This window comes from Heptranchias perlo, chromosome 24 (assembly GCF_035084215.1).
Source record: "Heptranchias perlo isolate sHepPer1 chromosome 24, sHepPer1.hap1, whole genome shotgun sequence".
Lineage (NCBI taxonomy): Eukaryota > Metazoa > Chordata > Chondrichthyes > Hexanchiformes > Hexanchidae > Heptranchias > Heptranchias perlo.
This window is the reverse complement of record NC_090348.1, coordinates 41488004-41507824: the sequence shown is the minus strand read 5'-3', so window position 1 is coordinate 41507824 and position 19821 is coordinate 41488004. Positions and strand designations below refer to the sequence as shown.

At 43.3% G+C, this 19821-nt stretch overlaps 1 protein-coding gene across 5 annotated transcripts in view; it reads left to right on the top strand.

Moving 5' to 3' along the window:
* Positions 1 to 1983: 1983 nt before the first annotated feature.
* The window catches only part of podxl (podocalyxin-like), a 117770-nt gene continuing 99932 nt past the window's right edge, over positions 1984 to 19821 (top strand). For all 5 annotated transcript variants that reach the window (XR_010967110.1, XR_010967108.1, XR_010967109.1 and 2 more), the window contains exon 1: positions 1984 to 2273. Coding sequence is in view for 1 of the 5 variants with exons in the window: in XM_068005166.1 (XP_067861267.1) it covers positions 2243 to 2273 (31 nt within the window). In the remaining 4 variants the exon portion in view is untranslated. The remainder of the gene's footprint in view (positions 2274 to 19821) is intronic.

Genomic DNA, 19821 nt, shown 5'->3' with positions numbered 1-19821 from the left:
TCTCTATTGTATGATGAAAATCTATCAGATTTTCCCTTTGTGACTTCAGCCTCCTACCACCCCTGGTAGTTTGAAGCGGACAATATTTTTTTTCCTTGCCAATTTTCTCCCGTTGCTGATGATGCTGATTCCTTGCTGCTCTCTGGTTCCACAACCCGTCGTCATTCTCTAGGACGGCATTCAAGTGGCCTTTATTCATATTTGCCAACGGTTGGTGTTTCACACTGATATTAAGTGTTTTCTGTGTCCTGCCATGTGGGCAGGTTGCTGTTGCAGATCAGAGCATTTACTTCCTCTCAGTTTTGCTAATAATCTTTTGTACGGAACCTTATCAAATGCCTTCTCGAAGTCCATATAGACAACATCCATAGAAACTCCCTTCTCCACTGTGTTAGTGACCTCCTCAGAAAATTCAACTTGATTCGTCAGACATGACCTGTCCTTTGCAAATCTCTGCTGACTCTCGTTGATCAGCTGATACTTGTCCAAGTGCCCAGTCATTCTGTCCCTGATGATAGATTCCAATAGTTTCCCCACAACTGATGTTAAACTGGCAGGTATGTAGTTACCTAGTTTCTCCCTCCTTCCCTTCTTAAATAATAGAGTGACATTTGCAATTTTCTGATCCAAAGACACATTTTCTGAATCTGGAGAGCTTTGGAAACTTATGACTAGCGTATCTGCAATTTCCTCATCCCTCTATTTTAATCTTCTGGGCTGGAAACCACCAGTTCTTGGAGATTTGTCTATCTTAAGTCCTGTTATTTTCTCCATTATCATTTTTTAAAAACTTATAGTAAGTTCCTCTCTTATTATTTTTAGGTTCCCTTGTACTACTGGTATTTTGTTCTCTTCCTCCACTGTGTAAACGGATACAAAATATTCATCTAATAAGTCTGTAATTTCCTTATTATCCATTATAGTCTCACTTGTATCTCTCCTTAATGGGCCCACATTCTCCTTCCCCACTTTCTTTCTGTTAATATATTTCTCAAAACATTTTCTGTTAGCTTTGATATCCCTAACAATTTTTTTGCATCGTCCCTGGTGTAACACACTGCATCACATTATTCCTGATTCGCACTCCCCTGTGTAAGACACGGTTTAAATCTCTTAGCCAAGTGAAATTCGTTCCGATAGTTCAGTTCAAAATCTGAGTCATTTAAGCTGTCTCATTTCTGTCAGCAAAAAGGCAAAAATATTTATTGTTATTTAGAAAACGGAAAATACCCAGATTTCTAAATAGTGATCCCACTTTCTCAATCGAAGTTACACAGTTAATACACAGAAGTGGCAAAGTGATATTTGCATAAAACTAACCCAAAAAAAGGCCATCGTTTGAACTGAAAAAGAAGCGCAGTCTGTGGACGGGCGAGGCGAGGGCAGGTGTTTGATGCCAGATGTGTGGTTGAGAGTTTGACACCTCGGGTCTCCAGCCATCTCAACCTGTCAGACAGCCTCGCCCACTGGCAAAAAAATACTACCAGCTGCTGAGCAGAGTGTTTTAAAACGTGCGAGGTTATTGTAACGGAGATAGGTGAGCGCTCTGTCCGCGCCCAGTGAAGTTCACCAGTGGACGGAGCAACGCAAATATCCCCAGATTGAATTAAACATGTTACCTAAATTAAACTGTCACCTCCATGAACATAGAAGACAGAAAGGACAATCTCACTTTGGGTTCTCACTTAGTAATAATTAAGTTATATATTTTAATTATAATAATATATATATAGTAATTCTATATATTTTTATTATAATTAAAATCCAGTTGTTTAATTAAAAAGAGAGAATAACATATTTCATAATGATATAATAGCATTTCATGTTTTTATTTCAAAGTATATACACAGAAATTTGGCTCAGTCTTAATTGATTGAGTGGGGTGTCAGTGGCTGGCAGTGATTGGAGGTGCCTGTCCCTTTAAGGGGAGTGACGCCTGGGATTTCCTCTTGGGGCTGGTCTGTTTCAGCGGGACTGACGCTATTGTCATTTCAGTTGCCGGGGGTCTGTGAGCATCAGTGAAGCAGACATAAAGTGAGGAACTCTTACACACGCTCACAAACAACCCACAGGAGAGAGAGAGAAAACAAAAGCCGGATTGGTTAGAAAGCAAACCAGCAACTACCAAAAAAAATAACCCTCCAAGTGAAGATTTAACTTGAATGAACAGTTCCAGTTTGTAGGGGAGCCTTGAGACAAAAATCAAAAACCAACTCCATCAGTGAAGTCCGAGAAAAGGAAGATGAGGCTGTTGTGTTTTGTGTGTTCCCTCGGTGAGTCTGACACTTTCTTTCATTGTTGATGTGTTTGATCCCAGGAGGGATTATTTAGGAATGTTTTAGGTTTGAGAGGAGAAGCATGGAACGGTGTTAGCCCGCACAATAACTGCACTCTGGTGACGTTATCAAGTTGCTGTTACAACGCTGCTCACTTGTCTGCAAAGTGCAGGGGAATTGTAAACGTGTTTCTTTCTTGAGCGTCTTTTCGATTTCGCTTAAAAAAAAACCCTGATCAAAGAGTTTATTCGCGAACACACTTATGTTGTCGCTACATATAACGAGCAGAGGAATTCTTAGTGCCAGCACGAAAAAAAACAGTGGTATTACAACTGGAGCGCTTGATCCTGTTGTGCAGTTACTGCTATGCTGCATCATTTCAATGAATTAATAATCATGAAAGTTTAGGACACTGCTAATGGCTCGTTATAAAATAGTAGTTTGCTTCTTCTGAATATCATGCTCAGGTTTTGCAGGGTCTGACCGTGAATATCTTATTTGATTTGATCATGTGAATTTCTGTTTTTAAAATTTAATTCTGTTCATCTTTGAGTTCTATCTTCACCCGGCTCCCAGTTGCCCACCCTTTACGCCAATCCTTCACCGTGATGCAGCCCTCCCGGGGAATACCATTTGCCAGGAGCCGTGCCCAGGCAGCCGGGGTGCCCGGGGAAGAGTCGAACATCCAGTCGGCCCCAGCCAGCTGTTGGCAGTGCCACCCGCACCCTGCTTTGGAGGGATGGGGGCCTATTCACGATGCATCTCATGCACTGTATCTGCAGCATCTTTTGGTCGCATTGTTCACTTTTGTGATGATGCAGCTTCCGAGTCCCCCCACCCCCTACCCCACCCTGATCAGGGTTGCCAACTTTGGTGGGATGTATTCCTGGAGGTTTCATCACATGACCTCCCACCTTCAAACGCCCCATCTGATCAAACAGCCCTTTTTCTGCCGTCTCCAATATTTTTTGTAACTAATAAACTGAACAGGCTGGGGCTGTTTTCTCTGGAAAAGAGAAGGCTGGGTGGGGGGGTGACCTAATAGAGGTCTTTAAAATTATGAAGGGGTTTGATAGGATAGACAGAGAGAATATGTTTCCACTTGGGGTCATAAATATAAGATAGTCACTAATAAATCCAATCAGGAGAGACTTCTTTACCCAGAGAGTGGTGAGAATATGGAACTTGCTACCACATGGAGTAGTTGAGGCGTCGAGCATAGATGGATTTAAGGAGAAGCTAGATAAGTACACGAAGGAGCAAGGAATAGAAGGTTATGCTGATAGGGTTAGATGATGTCGAGTGGGAGGATGCTCGTGTGGAGCATAAACACCGACATCTTGGGACCAGATGGGCAAAATGGCCTATTTCTGTGCTGTAATTTCGATGTAATTCTATCCAATAAACGAAAATGTTCAAAGAAAATGAAAAAAAACACAATCTTTTTAAAATGCCCCTATGATTTTTCACCTGGGTTTCTCGCAGCAGTGTCCAGGAGATTAATCTTTTAATTCCAGGAGACTCCAGGACATTAATGTAACAAGAAGGTGTGTCATCAGTTTAAACCTACAGAAATGTCAAAATTTCAAATGAGGAAGCCTGCTCTTTAAAAAGAAGTTCCTTGTATTTTTTGTGATGCCAAACTTGCGCAGCAGAAATCTCAATGTCAGGAGAGCACAGTTCGTGCCCTCATGTCACTGTGTCCCGCTCTCTGCTCCCAAGTAGATGGTGATCTCAGAGCTGGACGCCAAGCAGGAGCAGAGAACAGAGGTAGGCAATGCCAGTGCACATATCATGCACGTTACTCAAATGCTAAAACTTGGGATAACTTCCCAACAGACGCCTCGTGGAAGAATTCCTTGGGACAGGTATGATGCTTTAGCTATGAAAAAAATTGTTTGACAGCGAACTGGGGCTTTAATTTTCATTCAGATTGTTGCATTGCCATGAGTACAATTATAACTTGGAGGCGTCTGTATCACTTTGAAAAAGTGCCTTGCATGGCAAAAACGTTCTTCTTTTAAACACAAAAATGACCAATTGCAAATAGGAGATTTGAGCCCTGTCTTACTGACTGTAGGATCAGTCCTCTCAGGGCTCGAGGCAGCAAACTTAGAATTGTGCAAACTCCTCCCAAAATAGATTCCACCTCTCCGTCATGTGTTTGCCAAGTTGTGATGCATTTTTAGAGGTGGGTCTGGGGTATGTTGACCTGGAAAATTTAATTTTTTAAAAATTAAAAATGGTTGCTTCAGGTTTATTTTAAACACTTTTAGACTTCACAGTTATAGAATCATCCAGCAAAGAAAGAAGCCATTCGGCCCATCGTGCCTGTGCCAGCTGTTTGAAAGAGCTATCCAATCATTCCCACTCCCTTGCTCTTTCCCCATAGCCCTGCAAATTTTTCCTTTTCAAGTATATATAGGAACAGGAGTAGACCATTCAGCCCCTCGATCCTGTTCTGCCATTCAATGAGATCATGCCTGAACTGTGTACTAACACCATCCACCCGCCTTGGCTCCATATCCCTTAATACCCTGGGCGAGCAAAAATCTATCAATCTCAGATTTAAACTTATTAATTGAGCTAGCATCTACTGCTTTTTGTGGGAGAGAGTTCCATATTTCTACCACCCTTTGCATGAAGAAATGTTTCCTAACTTCTCTGAATGGCACTTCCACCTCCACCTCCCATAGTACCACTCCCACTAACCCCCCCTCCTTCCAAAATACCGCTCCCACCTCCCCTCTCCCACAGTACCACTCCCACTAACCCCCCCTCCTTCCAAAATACCGCTCCCACCTCCCCCTCCCACAGTACCACTCCCACTAAACCCCCCTTCCAAAATACCGCTCTCACCTCCCCCTCCCATAGTACCACTCCCACCTCCCCCTCCCATAGTACCACTCCTACCAACCCCCCCTTTCAAAATACCTCCCACCTCCCCCCTCCCATAGTACCACTCCCACCTCCCTCCACTCATAGAACCACTCCCACCAACCCCCCTTCCAAAATACCAATCCGACCTCCCCTTTCCAATTGTATCACTGCCACCTCCCCCATCCCATAGTACCACTCCCACCTCCCCCCTCCCATAGTACCACTCCCACCTCCCCCCTCCCATAGTACCACTCCCACCTCCCCCCTCCCATAGTACCACTCCCACCAACCCCCCTTCCAAAATACCACTCCCACCTCCCCCTCCCATAGTACCAATCCCACCTACCCCCTCCCAAAATACCTCTCTCACCAACACCCTCCCAAAATATCACTCCCACCTACCCTCTCCAACAGTATCACTCCCACCTCCCCCTCCAACAGTATCACTCCCACCTACCCCCTCCAACAGTATCACTCCCACCTACCCCCTCCCACAGTATCACTCCCACCAATCCCCTCCCAAAGAACTACTCTTGCCTCCTCCCCATTTTGCCTGGAGCTGCTCCCAGATTCTTCATTTTTCTCTTTCTCCCTTCATTCTCCTCTTCACTTTCCCCCTTCCCTCTCCCATTCACATCTATTTCCCTTCAATTTCCCCCTTCCCTCCACTTTCCCCTTCACTCGCTCCTTAACTTTCCCCCTTTTCTCTCCCCGACACCTCCCCCTTCCACTTCACTTTACTCATTTCCCTCCCCCTTTTCTCTCCTTTTCACTTTCTCCCTTCTCTCTCCCATCAATGTCCACTTTCCCTCTCAGTATCCCTCTTCTCTCCCTCCTTCCACTTCTCATTCTGTTTCTCCTTCACTTTCCCCTGCTTTCTTCCCTTCAATTTCCCGTTCTCTCTTCACTTCACCTTTCCTTCCCCTTTACACCTTCCCTTCACTTTTCCATCTCTCTCTCCCTTTCACCTTTGCCTCCCCTTCAATTTTGTCCTTCCATCTCCCTTCCCCTCACTCCTTTCCTCATTTCCCCCTTCCCTCCCCCCTTCAATCTCTTCCCCTGTCTCCCCTCCACTTTCCTACTTCTCTCTGTCCTTAATGTTCTCCTTCCATATTGGATAACCTTGTTTTGACCCCACGAGGAGATGTCCGACAAAACTGCAGAGAGCTTTTAAGCCAATACCATATTTCCAATGTTAGGTAATGCTGACATACTTGCAGCGTTGCAGCATTGAAAGGAACCCCACATTTTATCAAGTAAACGTAGAAATATACGGCAAACGTATGCATACCTCTTATATGTCCTTGAGTAAATTAAGTTCAAATGAAAAGGCAACCCTCAGCCCTCTTCACTACACAGTGTAAACTGTCAGACAGGCCTATTATTAATGCAGCAGCACGTTGTGCGTTAGGCTCATTTTTCGAGATTCTCTGGATAACAAAGGCACTCTCTCGTTTCTAATTTTTTTTAAGAAACAAACCTAGTCCAAGATCAAAGTGACAACTTTCATTTCAGGAGCTTCGAATTTCACAGGTGGTATCCAAGAAACAGCGACATGTTGCTCAGAGGCCAGAGTTTCAAACTCATGCACAGTGTGCATCCATGAGATGCTGAAACTGCTTCACCTCGTCGCAGATGGGCCTTCCGGTCTTGATAGTGCTTTCCTCCATCCTGAATTTATTTCGCTCTCAACATCTGCAGCGTGGGGGTCAATAGGGGATTAATAACCATTCTGCCACACTGGATTTTTGGACTTTGCCGGCTTTCAAATGGTTATAAATACCTCTTGAGAATTTACTGTCCATGGTTGGGAGTGTCTTCAGTGATCTATAGCTGGAATGTGTCAAAAAGATACCACGCTTCGGCCTGCCTACTATCAGCTCAGCTGCACTCTTTGAACAAAACTTAGGTCACCCCAGGCCGTGATGAATGATGTTATATTGCAATGAGAAAGCAGCTCCATTTCGACTCAAGGTCTTCTGGAAAAGCTTCTCTTGTGGTTTTTTGTCTCCCCCTCTAATTTTCACATTTTATTTTTTGTGAAACGAATGCTAATTCCTGTTCAAAATTAGATTGAAAACTGTAACAATGAGAGGCCATTTAAAAGGACCCGCCCATCACCCATCAGTCCGATCTGAAGGAACCCATGATAATATAACTCTTTCATTGCCACAGGCTATGATTTTGAATTTCAACAAATTTTTAATGATTTTACGTCAAGCGGAATCAGTGTGTTGCGATAGGTACATTCCCAGTCAGTGAGTGGACAATCTAGCCCACAGTCTGCAGGATTTTATGTCGAGTGTAGTACCACATCAAGGGATTGAGATTCTTTTGGCCAGTCATGTTATTATGCACACAGAAACCCACCCCCTTGCTTAAGAGTCTGTGAACCAAACCACTGATATTTCCATATAAGTAAAGAAAGAACTCGCATTTCTATAGTGCCTTTCACGACCTCAGGACATCCCAAAGTGCTTTACCATCCAATGAAGTTCTTTTTTAAAAATGTAATCACTTGTAATGTCGGAAACATGGCAAACAATTTTAACACAGCAAGGCCCCACAAACAGCAATGAGACAAATGACCAGATAATCTATTTTATAAATGACCAGATAATCTGTTTTAGTGATGATGGTTGAGAGATAAATATTGTCCAGGACACTGGGAGAACTCCCCTGCTGTTCTTCAAATAGTACCATGGGATCTCTTACATCCACCAGAGAGGGCAGATGGGGCCTTGGTTTAACGTCTTATCCAAAGGACAGCACCTCCAACAGTGCAGCACTCCCTCAGTGTTGCACTGAAGTGCTAGCCGAGATTATGTGCTCAAATTCCTGGAGTGGGACTTGAACCCACAACCTTCTGACTCAGTCAGCAAGAGTGCTTGCTTGATGTGGAGTGCATAAGGGTGGCATAAGGTCTCTCAGGGCTTGAGAACATCCCATTTACCTGAGCCCTCAGATTATGAATTAAAATATTTTAAATAGAGTTAAATTAGTCACAGGATTAAGGGGTATAAGCATAAGAAAAAAGACCTTGCATTTAATAGCAAAGATAGAGATTATTAAATCACTGGGAGCATGAAAACAACTCAAGCAGTCAGGGTTTATCGCACAGCTGAGGTTAGATAGGTGATTGAGACTTGATAACTGGGTAGAGTCTAGGATAGAGCAGATTGTACCTGTGGGATGATAGTGCGAGTCAGCTCCTTCAGGAGACAAGGGAAGGAAACTGGCACATGAGCCTCGGCATCAAAATCTTGTACTGAAGAAGCATCAGTGGCCGGACACATCCTGTCCCAAAAAAAGCCAGCAGGAAACGCTTTGATCCTCGATATCCTCTCTTCAGAATTTGTAGCAAGGCCATAAAAGACATGTTTATAACTTTTCTACAAATAGCATACAGAGGAAATCTTCTTTGCCCCACCCCAGACTTCAAAGACGTACAGCGATCATAGGCAGTCGTCGTTCAACACACTCCGCTTTAGCTGTATATAAGTTTCACCAACTAGCATTCTCTGTGGATGGACACTGATTATGGTTTCATCATCTGCCATGTCTTTATGGGTGAAGAGTTTGCTTCAACAATAGCTACAGAGACTGGTTCAGCCTTTTCCTTGTGGTCGTTGGACTTGCTTTCAGTGTTTTATTTTAACTAATCCGTGCTTGACATGTCCCTGAACACACGATTAAAACGTGACATTGGCATTTTGAATGAAGCATGTGAGTGCATCGCAGAATTTCACCAGTACAGCTAAAACAGGATGCACAAGAGGACTCAGTCATTCATAGAAAATCAAACCACCGACCAACTAGGACAGAACCTGTGAGCCTGAAGTATGAGCTAGTCCTTACAGCACTGAATAGTTCCTCCTGTAACTTAAAGGCTTTCAAAACCCAAACTTGGCACCGCCCAAGTCTTTCATTTATCTCATCTTCTCTCCCATCCTTTTCAGCCTCAGTGCTGTCCAGCACTATGAATCTTGACCCTTCGCCAACATAAGAACAGGAGCAGGCCATTTTGTCCCTTGCGCCTGTTCCGCCATTCAATGAGATCATGGCTGATCTGTGACCTAACTCCATATTCCCACCTCAGCCCCATATCCCTTAATAGCCTTGGTTCACAAAAATCTATCAATCTCAGATTTAAAATTAACAGCTGAGTTAGCATCAACTGCCATTTGCGGAAGAGAGTTCCAAACTTCGACCACCTTTTGCGTGTAGAAGCATTTCCTAATTTTACTCCTGAAAGTCCTGGCTCTAACTTTTAGGCGACGTCCCCTTGTCCTAGATTCCCCAATCAGCGGAAATAGTTTCTCTCTATCCACCCTATCAGTTCCCCTTTTTCTCAATTTAAAAATAAGGTGACTGGAACGGTACAAAGTACTCAAGATGAGTTGGGGAGAGGGGGGCTCTGGCAACACCTCTTGGGGCTTGGACCTCTTTAGCCAATGGCTGAAGCTACGTCTGTGATCTTTCTGAACCCTTTGATGTGGCCTGGCCTTGTAACAAATGCCAGCTATGTTAGTACATCCCAGCTGTGGGCTATATTTCCTCCTTGGAAAAAAAAGGCTTGAAGGTTTATGACTTTAGATTTTAATGACCCCCCCACTTCCCATAAAAATGGTGGATGAGTATGATTCGGCTGGATAGTTCATTGGCTGAACCAACCAAAGGTCAGCCAATCACGACCCAAACAGTCAATTAACCAGTTTTTAAAAAAGGACAAAAGGTTCAGCCATGTAACTGTTGCATGTGTGATACTTGTTTGGCCAAAAATTGGAGAAAATCCCGATTTACCCCCTCAAGGTACGTCATAAGAATTCCTGTAGAAACATGGAAGTGATTAGGGCCGCCAACCCTTCAGGATTGCCCTGGAGTCTCCAGGAATTAAAGATTAATCTCCAGGACACTGCAGGGAGCAAACCCGGAAGAAAAATCATTGGGAATTTTTAAAAATTGTGGAGTTTTTTCATTTTCTTTGAACACCTTTGATAATTAGGTAGAAAAATATTGGCAGGTGGCAAAAACAGGCTGTTTGACTGACAGTCAACAACCTTCTCATCGGGTCATGAAGAGTCTGTTTGCTTTCCAATTGACACAGGGAGGTGGGGCACTGTGAGGTTGGACATGTCGGGCGACCAATGGCGGGAGTGTGGGGGCGGGGCAATAGGAGGCACGATGTCGTGTGATGAAAGCTCCAGGATTATGTCCAAGCAGAGTTGGCAACCCGAGAAGCGATCAGCGTGTGATTGTGAGAATAGTAAAGGGAGAATAGTGAAATAAACCACATGCAGAATGTTAGCAGTGACACTTGGAATCTGGCGTCTGAAAAGCACGAAAGTAAATTAAAAATGTGTTGGACAGCACTTTTTTTTAACCTGATTTGTTAATGCACAGTAATTTACATGTCATGCTTTATGTCCGAACAAATGTAAATACTTAAAGATTCTGTGAAAATAATGGACACAAATAATGGCAAAGAGATAGCACGAACATACTTAAGATTTCTCTCTGGAAACAGTTAGACCTCTGTAGGCTATCAGTTTTAGTATTCCTTATTGGATGGGGTTTACTTTGTTTTTATAGCATCATAGAATCATAGAACGTTACGGCACAGAAAGAGGCCATTCAGCCCATCGTGTCTGTCCCAGCCGAAAAAGAGCCATCCAGCTCAATCCCACTTTCCAGCACTTGGTCCGTAGCCTTGTAGGTTACGGCACTTCAAGTGCACACCCAAGTACTTTTTAAATGAGTTGAGGGTTTCTGCCTCTGCCACCCTTTCAGGCAGTGAGTTCCAGACCCCCACCACAGTCTGGGTGAAAAAATTTCTCCTCAGCTCCCCTTGAATCCTTCTACCAATTACTTTAAATCTGTGCCCCCTGGTCAATGGCCCCTCTGCTAAGGGAAATAGGTCCTCCCTATCCACTCTATCTTGTCCAGTCATAATTTTATACACCTCAATTAAATCTCTCCTCAGCCTCCTTTGTTCCAAAGAAAACAAGCCAAGCCTATCCAATCTTTACTCATAGATAAAATTCTCCAGCCCTGGCAACATCCTCGTAAATCTCCTCTGTATCCTCTCTAGTGCAATCACATCTTTCCTGTAATGTGGTGACCAGAACTGTATACAGTATTCAAGCTGTGGCCTCACCAATGTTTTATACAGTTCTAGCATAACCTCCCTGCTCTTATATTCTATGCCTCGGCTAATAAAGGAAAGTATCCCACATGCTTATTTAACCACCTATTTACCTGTCCTGCTACCTTCAGGGATCTGTGGACATGCACTCCAAGGTCCCTTTGTTCCTCTACACCTGTCAGTATCCTCCCATTTATTGTGTACTCCCTTGCCTTGTTTGCCCTCCCCAAATGCATTACCTCACACTTCCCTGGATTGAATTCCATTTGCCACTTTTCTGCCCACCTGACCAGTCCATCGATATCTTCCTGCAGTCGACAGCTTTCCTCCTCACTATCAACCACAGGGCCAATTTTTGTATCATCTGCAAACTTCTTGATCAAGCCCCCCACATTCAAATTCAAATCATTAATACATACCACAAAATCTATTTTCCTTTGCGTTACAATTGGTTGGTTATGATCCTACTTGTGAATGTCTCAGTAATAAGTAAGCACAGCCTCCATGTTTCGGAACTTTATGGACTGATTCCTATCAGTCCAAGTTCTTAGCTCAAGTGGCCATAGGGTTTGGTTGGACTTGGATTACAAGCAGCAATTATTACAGTCATTTTGGAATGCAAGTATTGGAGGAAGTGGTTGAAATTACACTGGGCACTTTCAGTGCATGAAGGTTAATGCGTCTGTATGGCATTCCTTTATTCTCCATTTTAATGGAGGCGTTAACCTGTTTATTGTGAATGGGTTATCCGCTCTGTTAAAAATAGCAATCAAAGGAATTTCATACAAACGTGTTGCTGCTGTGCATGCTGATGGTGCACACCATAATTGAGCTTGCATTGTTTTTTCCAACTCTTTTTTTATGGAACCAATGCTAAGAAAAAGATAACCAACTTAAATATAAAAAAATATAAAAAGATAACCATAAATATAAGATAATCACCAATAAATCCAATAGCAAATTCAGCAGAAACTTCCTTACCCAAAGAGTGGTAAAAATGTGGAACTCGCTACCACATGGAGTAGTTGAGGCAAATAGCATTGATGCATTTAAGGGGAAGCTCGATAAACACATGAGGGAGAAAGGAATAGAAGGATATGCTGATAGGGTTAGATGAAGAGGGTGGGAGGAGGCTCGTGTGGAGCATAAACACCACAACAGACCAATTGGACTGAATGGCTTATTTCTTTGGTGTAAATTCTATATAATTCAATGTAAATGTAACTTATGTTGAGGTGATCAAAGCATCAACTTATGTAAAACTGTTATGTTGCACAACGTGGTGGGTTTGACTTCCTGTGACTCTATAGTCCGAAAACAAAGGCGATACTTCATCAGCTTAAAGGCCAGGAAGAGTTCTATCAGTTATCACTATCTACTGGCCTTTACTTCTTCATGAAAATCAACACACAGGAAAAAGTGTATGTCTTCCCCAACCAGCCCTTGATCTCCACATGCTGCACCTTCTTAACAGGACCCTGAACAGCTGGAGGGTCAGCAGTCAGTGCATCAGCCTTTCCAACAACAACTTGCATTTATATAGTGCCTTTAACATCGTAAAATGTCCCAAGGCGCTTCACAGGAGCGTTATCAGACAAAATTTGACACTGATCCACATAAGGAGATATCAGGAAAGGTGACTAAAAGCTTGGTCAAAGAGGTAGGTTTTAAGGAGCGATTTAAAAAAGGAGAGAGAGGTAGAGAGACAGAGAGGTTTAGGGAGGGATTTCCAGAGCTTAGGGCCTGGGCAGCTGAAGGTTTGGCCGCCAATGTTGGAGCGATGGAAATCGGGGATGCTCAAGAGGCCGGAATTGGAGGAGCGCAGAGATCTCGGAGGGTTGTAGGGCCGGAGAAGGTGACAGAGATAGAGAGGAGCGAGCCCATGGAGGGATTTGAATGCATGTCCGAGTTCATTGCTGTGACACACACACGACAGATCATGGCACAGCTGCAGGAGACGTGAAACATGCAAGAGTTTCACTCGGGTGGATTCTGTCTGTCGAACGAGAAGCACCCATTTTCTGGCACTGTACCAGGGCTGGGCGGTACATCACATTTCAAATTAAAGCAAATGGTAACAGTCAACATTGGCTGTCAGCCCTTGAATAATTGCTTCTAACCCAATTAAGTCTCCTTAAATAGTTTCAATATTGTCAGTTGGCGTGCTTATTATTTTAATAATTCCAGTAATCTGTTTTTTTTGCTCTCGCACTGAAAAAGTAAACATGAATCTGAAAGTTTGCAAAAACAGGGTGACATTGATCTAATTAAAAAGGGAGACGGGATAGAAGGTTCCAGAATTTTTATATTAATTTTTTGGGGGAGGTGGCTGGAACTGGGCAGGCACAAGTGGAAACAATAGATTTCCTCTTCAAGGAAACAAACAGTTTTCCTTTCTTGGTTTATCTGGGCTATAATTCAAAACGTATTCCAAATTTAACACACATTTTAAAAGCGCATTCTTCAATTATTAAATATGGTTGTTTTTTGGCCAAGTGGACTTCCAGCCTGGTGATTAGTGAGACAGAGCTTTTTCTGAATCAATATATTTCCACGTTCAAAATTTCTGCTCCCTTCTCTCCCCATGGCAGTAATTTCATGTTGCTCAAAATGTGCATCAAATTCCCTTTTTTGTTATGTTTGTTCTCAGGATGTGGGTGATGCTGGCATGGTGGCATTTATTGCCCATTCATGGTTGCCCTGAGGGCATGTCAACCATGTTGGTGTGGGACTTGAGTAACATGTAGGCCGGACTGGGTAGCGGTGGCAAGTTCCACTTCCTGAAGGACAACAGTGAACTGGTTCAGTTTTTAACGACAATTCGGCAGCTTTCATGGTCATTTCATCTGCTGAAAGCCCACAAATCACCAGATTTATTGAATTCAATTTCACACCTTGCCATGGTGGGATTCCTGGCGCCATTGTTGCACAAATCACTTAGACATCCGTCCAGAGGGATTCTTATTCGGACCCATCTCTCCTGAAGGCAGTGACCCATGCTGACATTTGGTTTTTCCATCAACAAAGAAAGACCTGCATTTATACAGCCGCTTATCACCACTCTCACGTGCAAATAACTACTTTGAAGTGCAGTGAGTGTGGTTCTGTAGGCAAACTGGTAGTCATTTTTCACACAGCAAGATCCCACAAACAATAATGAGATGAATGGCCAGTGTATCTATTTTGATGGTATTAGTTGAGGGAGGAATGTTGGCCAGGACTCAAAGTTTCTCCATCACCGACGTTCGGCTGACTGGCCTGTAGTTATCTGATTTATCCCTCTCCATGTTTTTGTAACATGTGTAACATTTGCAACCCTCCCTTCCTCTGGCACCACTCCCATATCCAAGGAGGATTGGAAGATTGTGGTCAGAGCCTCCGTTATTTCCACCCTTACTTCCCTCAGCAACCTCGGATGCATCCCATCTGAACCAGGTGACTTTTCTACTTCGAGCATTGCCAACCTTTTAAGTTACTCCACTTCATCTATCTTTATCCTATCCAATTCCTCTACTACCTCCTCCTTTAATTTGACATTGGTAGCATCCTTTTCTTTTGTCAATACAGATGCAAAATACTCATTCAGTATCTCAGCCATGCCCTCTGCTTCCACAAAAAGATCTCCTTTTAGGTCTCTAATCGACCCCACCCTTCCTTTGACTATTCTTTTACTATTTATATGTTCATAAAAGACTTTAGTGTTCCCTTTTATGTTACCTGCTAATCTTTTCTCAGACACTCTCTTTGCCCCTCTTATTTCCTTTTCCAGTTCTCCTCTGCACTTTCTAAATTCAGTTTTGTGCAGGAACAGTAAGACCTGGGGGTATATGTGCACAGGTCGTTGAAGGTGGCAGGGCAGGATGAGAAAGCGGTTAAAAAGGCATACGGGATCCTGGGCTTTATTAATAGAGGCATAGAGTACAAAAGTAAGGCGGTTATGATGAACCTTTATGAAACACTGCTTCAGCCACAATTGGAGTATTATGTCCAATTCTGGGCACCGCACTTTCGGAAGGATGTGAAGGCCTTAGAGAGGGTGCAGAAAAGATTTACTGGGATGGTTCCAGAGATGAGGGACTTCAGTTACATGGATAGACTGGAGAAGCTGGGGTTGTTCTCCTTGGAACAGCGAAGGTTGAGAGCACATTTGACAGGGGTGTTCAAAATCATGAAGGGTCTAGGCAGAATAGATAGAGAGAAACTGTTCCCATTGGCGGAAGGGTCAAGAACCAGAGGACACAGATTTAAGGTGATTGGCAAAAGAACCAAAGGCGAAATGAGGAAAAAAATTTTTACACAGCGAGTGGTTATAATCTGGAATGCACTGCCTGAAAGGGTGGTGGAGGCAGATTCAATTGTGGCTTTCGAAAGGGAATTAGATAAGTACTTGAAAGAAAAAAAATTGCAGGGCCACGGGGAAAGGGCGCGGGAATGGGACTAGCTGGATTGCTCTTGCAGAGAGCCGGCATGGAATCGACGGGCCAAATAGCCTCCTCCTGTGCTGTAACCATTCTATGATTCTCTGATTCTACTGAATTGTGAACCTGACATTTATCACAAGCCTCCCTTTTCGGAATTACCAGAGTTGCCAACCCCACTGCCCGCTGTAGAACCCGTTGTAGGATGGTTTTCATTCCATCGTGTTCAGTGGATGGAAACCCGGCCAGCTCCACAGCAGGCAGGCGATCTGCTGTGCTGGATTACCAACCAGACAGGTGAAAATTTACCCCAAAGGTAGTGTCCCACAAAACCACTGCCATTCCTTGAGGAGGTAATTAAATTGGCAGACAACATATTTCATCCCACACTCCCCACCCCAAGACCACTGGTTTGGTGTCCATTTACAGTCTGCTCCTCTTAATTCAAAGTCGCTAAATTCGAATCACCTGATAAGTCAGAATTATTCCGAGCACTGAATTCCCACTTTGCTGCGTTACTTACGTTGCTTAATTCAAACATCAGTTTTAGACCGTGTAAAGGTTAGATTTGAGTTTGTGGCCTGACTGTACTGGGGAGGAGAAAGTTTGTTACAATGCGACTGGGTTTTGCTATAATATGAGTGTTGCAGGACTGAGAGAGAATCTGTTACAATGAAGTCAGAGCTGGGTGTTTCCTACAATGCGCAGGATTCCACATTCCCTCTCCTTTCTCCCAGATCCATCTTCTCCTGGTGGGGCCGTTGGGAGAGATCGAGGAGCATGCGTGCATCAGCTTCTGTAGCTCGTTAATTCTTGTACTTTGTGTATATTAAAGTTTGTGTTTAGGAGGGAAGGGCCCCCTGATCCATGTTCTTATCTATAAATATATATACATAAAGTTCTTCTGTCTAAGGCATATCATATTTCAGACTTCACAGTTCAAAGAGTCACAAGTATAAAAAGAGAGAAAGCCAGTCATTTCTTCCTGGTTTTTTCTGACCTTGGTTCTGCTGGCTTCTTCCCCAAGGGTAGGAGCCAGGGATTTACAAGCAGCTGCCAATCCATCCAAACGTACCTCAGCAATTAACCTCTAATGACCTTAGGATGTGCCTATTTAAATCAGTTCCTCATGGGCCATAATGGTTTCGGCTATGTTGAACACAATTCCATTTACCAAAACATGCTCCAGCCTCCAAATTATCTGTGAGTCGTTCAGTGGGAGATTAACTAATGTATATATAAACATACACATAGGCTCTTACCTTCAGGATATGTGCTCAGAAAGCTCCCCCTGCCAAGCGAGGGGTGTTGGCGAAGACAGAAACACCAATGGGCACAGCCAAGGGTGGGTCTGTGGCAGCTGGTGCACAAGAAGTTGCATTTTGCCGGTGTTTGGGCCACTGCCCAGCCCATCACCTGCCAATTGCCTCAATCAGGCCTGGCGGCAGCTGCCCAGAGCAGCTAGCAGGCCCTTAGTGGTGTAGAGTTATGACATGCCCATACTTGCCAGTCTTGCTCCACCAATGTTGCACCCAATGTTGAGACTGAGTGATTTGGCCCAAGGAAATTCCTTCTTGCAGTGCATTCTTTCTCCCATCATGGCATGTATAATGCAATTTAGATAACCCTGCTCCTTTCATATCTCATACCTTCCTTGCCACATTCTTGCTGACATTTCTCTCTGTCAGGACAGTGGATTTTTTGCATAAACTGCTTTCTACGTTGTCCAAATATGTCCTGTGCTGCTACTTTACACTAGAGACGGAAAGAACTTGTATTCATATAGTGACTTTCATATCCTCAGGATGTCCCAAAGTGGTTCATGACCATTGAATTTCTATTGAAGTGTTGTCACTATTGTTTGGTAGGCAGCCAATTCAGACACAGCAAGCTCCCTCAAACAACAATGAAATAGTTGACCAGTTCATCTGTTTTGGTGATTTTGGTTGAGGGATAAATGTTAGCCAGGACACTGGGAGAACTTCCCTGTTCGTTGAATAATGCTGTGGGTTCTTTTATGTCCACCTGAATAGGCAGATGCTCCTAGGTTTAATGTCTCATCTGTAATAGTTACGTTTGATATTTGCGCTCTTTCGTAAATCATGCAACTTCTTCTGAACCTCCACCTGGTCTTTGAGTGACTTATCCCACACTTGTTGCCTCCTTTGTCTATTTGGAGCCTGTGCTTCTCAACCAAGAATCTGCTGGGTTTTTTTTAATCCATTGCAGTGATTGCCAGTGATTACAAGTCGGGCCTCATTATTAAATCTGTTCATTTGAACTTGGCAGTGAGCCATTTTCTTCAAAAATTGCACACTCCACGGTTGAATTAACAAAACTTTTGCTATTTAAGTGGCTAATTAACTGCTTGAGTTTTAAAGGGTCATTATTACAAGCGAGTCATGATTGGCTGTTCAATTTCCATTAGTGCTACCAAAATTGCATTCTCAGGAAATGCATGATTCAGAACCATGGGTTTCTGTGACTTGATTAGCAGGTCATAAATTACAACGAAAAATGGCCATTTCTTCCATTTTCCCGACAAGAAGAGACGATAATCTGTCTGGTTGGGAATCCAGCGAGGTAGCACTGTAGCTCGTTGGGCAGTCACAAACTCAATTGCAAAGATCCCCAGATATAAGAAGGTCAGTGGTAGATTATCTCTTCTGAATATTCAAACTGACCTTGCTCATATACATACATACATACTGATAAACGACTGAGACCAGAACACAAATATGGTTGAGAAGAGGCTATTGGGGGGGGGGGCCTTACTTTCTGAACCGTCACGTATAATCTGTTATGTTCTCTCCCTAGTTCATTTAGTTGCTTGAGGGAGGTGGAACAAAAAGAAAAAGTCTCCCAAAATACTGTAAAATTCCTCACTCTCACAAGGCATATCAAGGGAAAGCTCCAGGACATCAATCCAACACTGAGCAATGCCAAGGATATTTGTGTGTAATCTAGCTAAAAAAATATTTCTTTAACAAGACCCTACATTTAAAAAAAAACAATGGGGTAGTTTTAAGTCTTGACTACCTTGGCTGAAATATGGTGGGGTGGGTCATCGCCCTTTCTGGAACCCATCTGTTTATCATTCTATTCATTTCAATGGAATGAAAGTCAGGCAGGTTCTATACAGAGCAGGCGATTTGTCCTGGCAGAACACTGCCCAGACAGTGAAGATAAACATCTACCCCAATTAGTTTACGGGTCTTACGCTGTTGCTCAATATTTCTTACCTTAAAAAAAAGGAACGACTTGCATTTATATAGCGCCTTTCACGACCTCAGGACATCCCAAAGCACTTTACAGCCAATTAAGTACTTTTGAAGTGTAGTCACTGTTGTAATGTGGTGTATTTTCAGTAGATGAGTACCTTCATGAGATTGTAGGATAGGGATGAAGAAGATCATTCAATCCTCCCAGCATATCTCTCCAGGAAGATCCGATAGCGTCATTTCACAGCATCCAATTATTTCTCAAATGATCTCAGGGTTCTGACATTACCAGGTAAGGTCATTGAAAAGTGACTCGTGTAAAAGATTTCGAGAGACAACTTGATGTGATTCTAGAGAGGGAGGGATTGAAGAAGATGCTGAAAAGGTGGAGAGATGGGGCTGGGATTAACTAAACAGTTAATGTTGGGCCTAATGGATCCATCCAGCTCAAATAGCTCTGCTATTGTAAAATCTAGTCAGAAAGTTTGCTTCGCTCCATAACCACGGGAACGACTAATGTCCTTTTCAGGGTATCCCCAGATTTCCTCTCCTATGCTGTGACATCCTTAAAAATGACTTTATTGGGCGTTACTAACGCTGGAATATTACAAAAAATGGAATTGGAGCAGCATGGATCATTTCTTAAATCACTGAAGTCTGTGAATATCTCAACAAATTATTTATCTTATCCTTGCTAACCTCCAAATACACTGTTAAAATAGGAGGCAAAGGGGATTTGTTACTAATATCACACAGGGAGAGTCCAACCCAATCCAGAGAACACCTGACAGTGGTGAGGTGGTCATTCAACCCACTGGCAAACGAGGGCTGGATGAGGATGCGTGGCCTCACTGTCCCAGATGACAGTGGGGGTGAAGTTG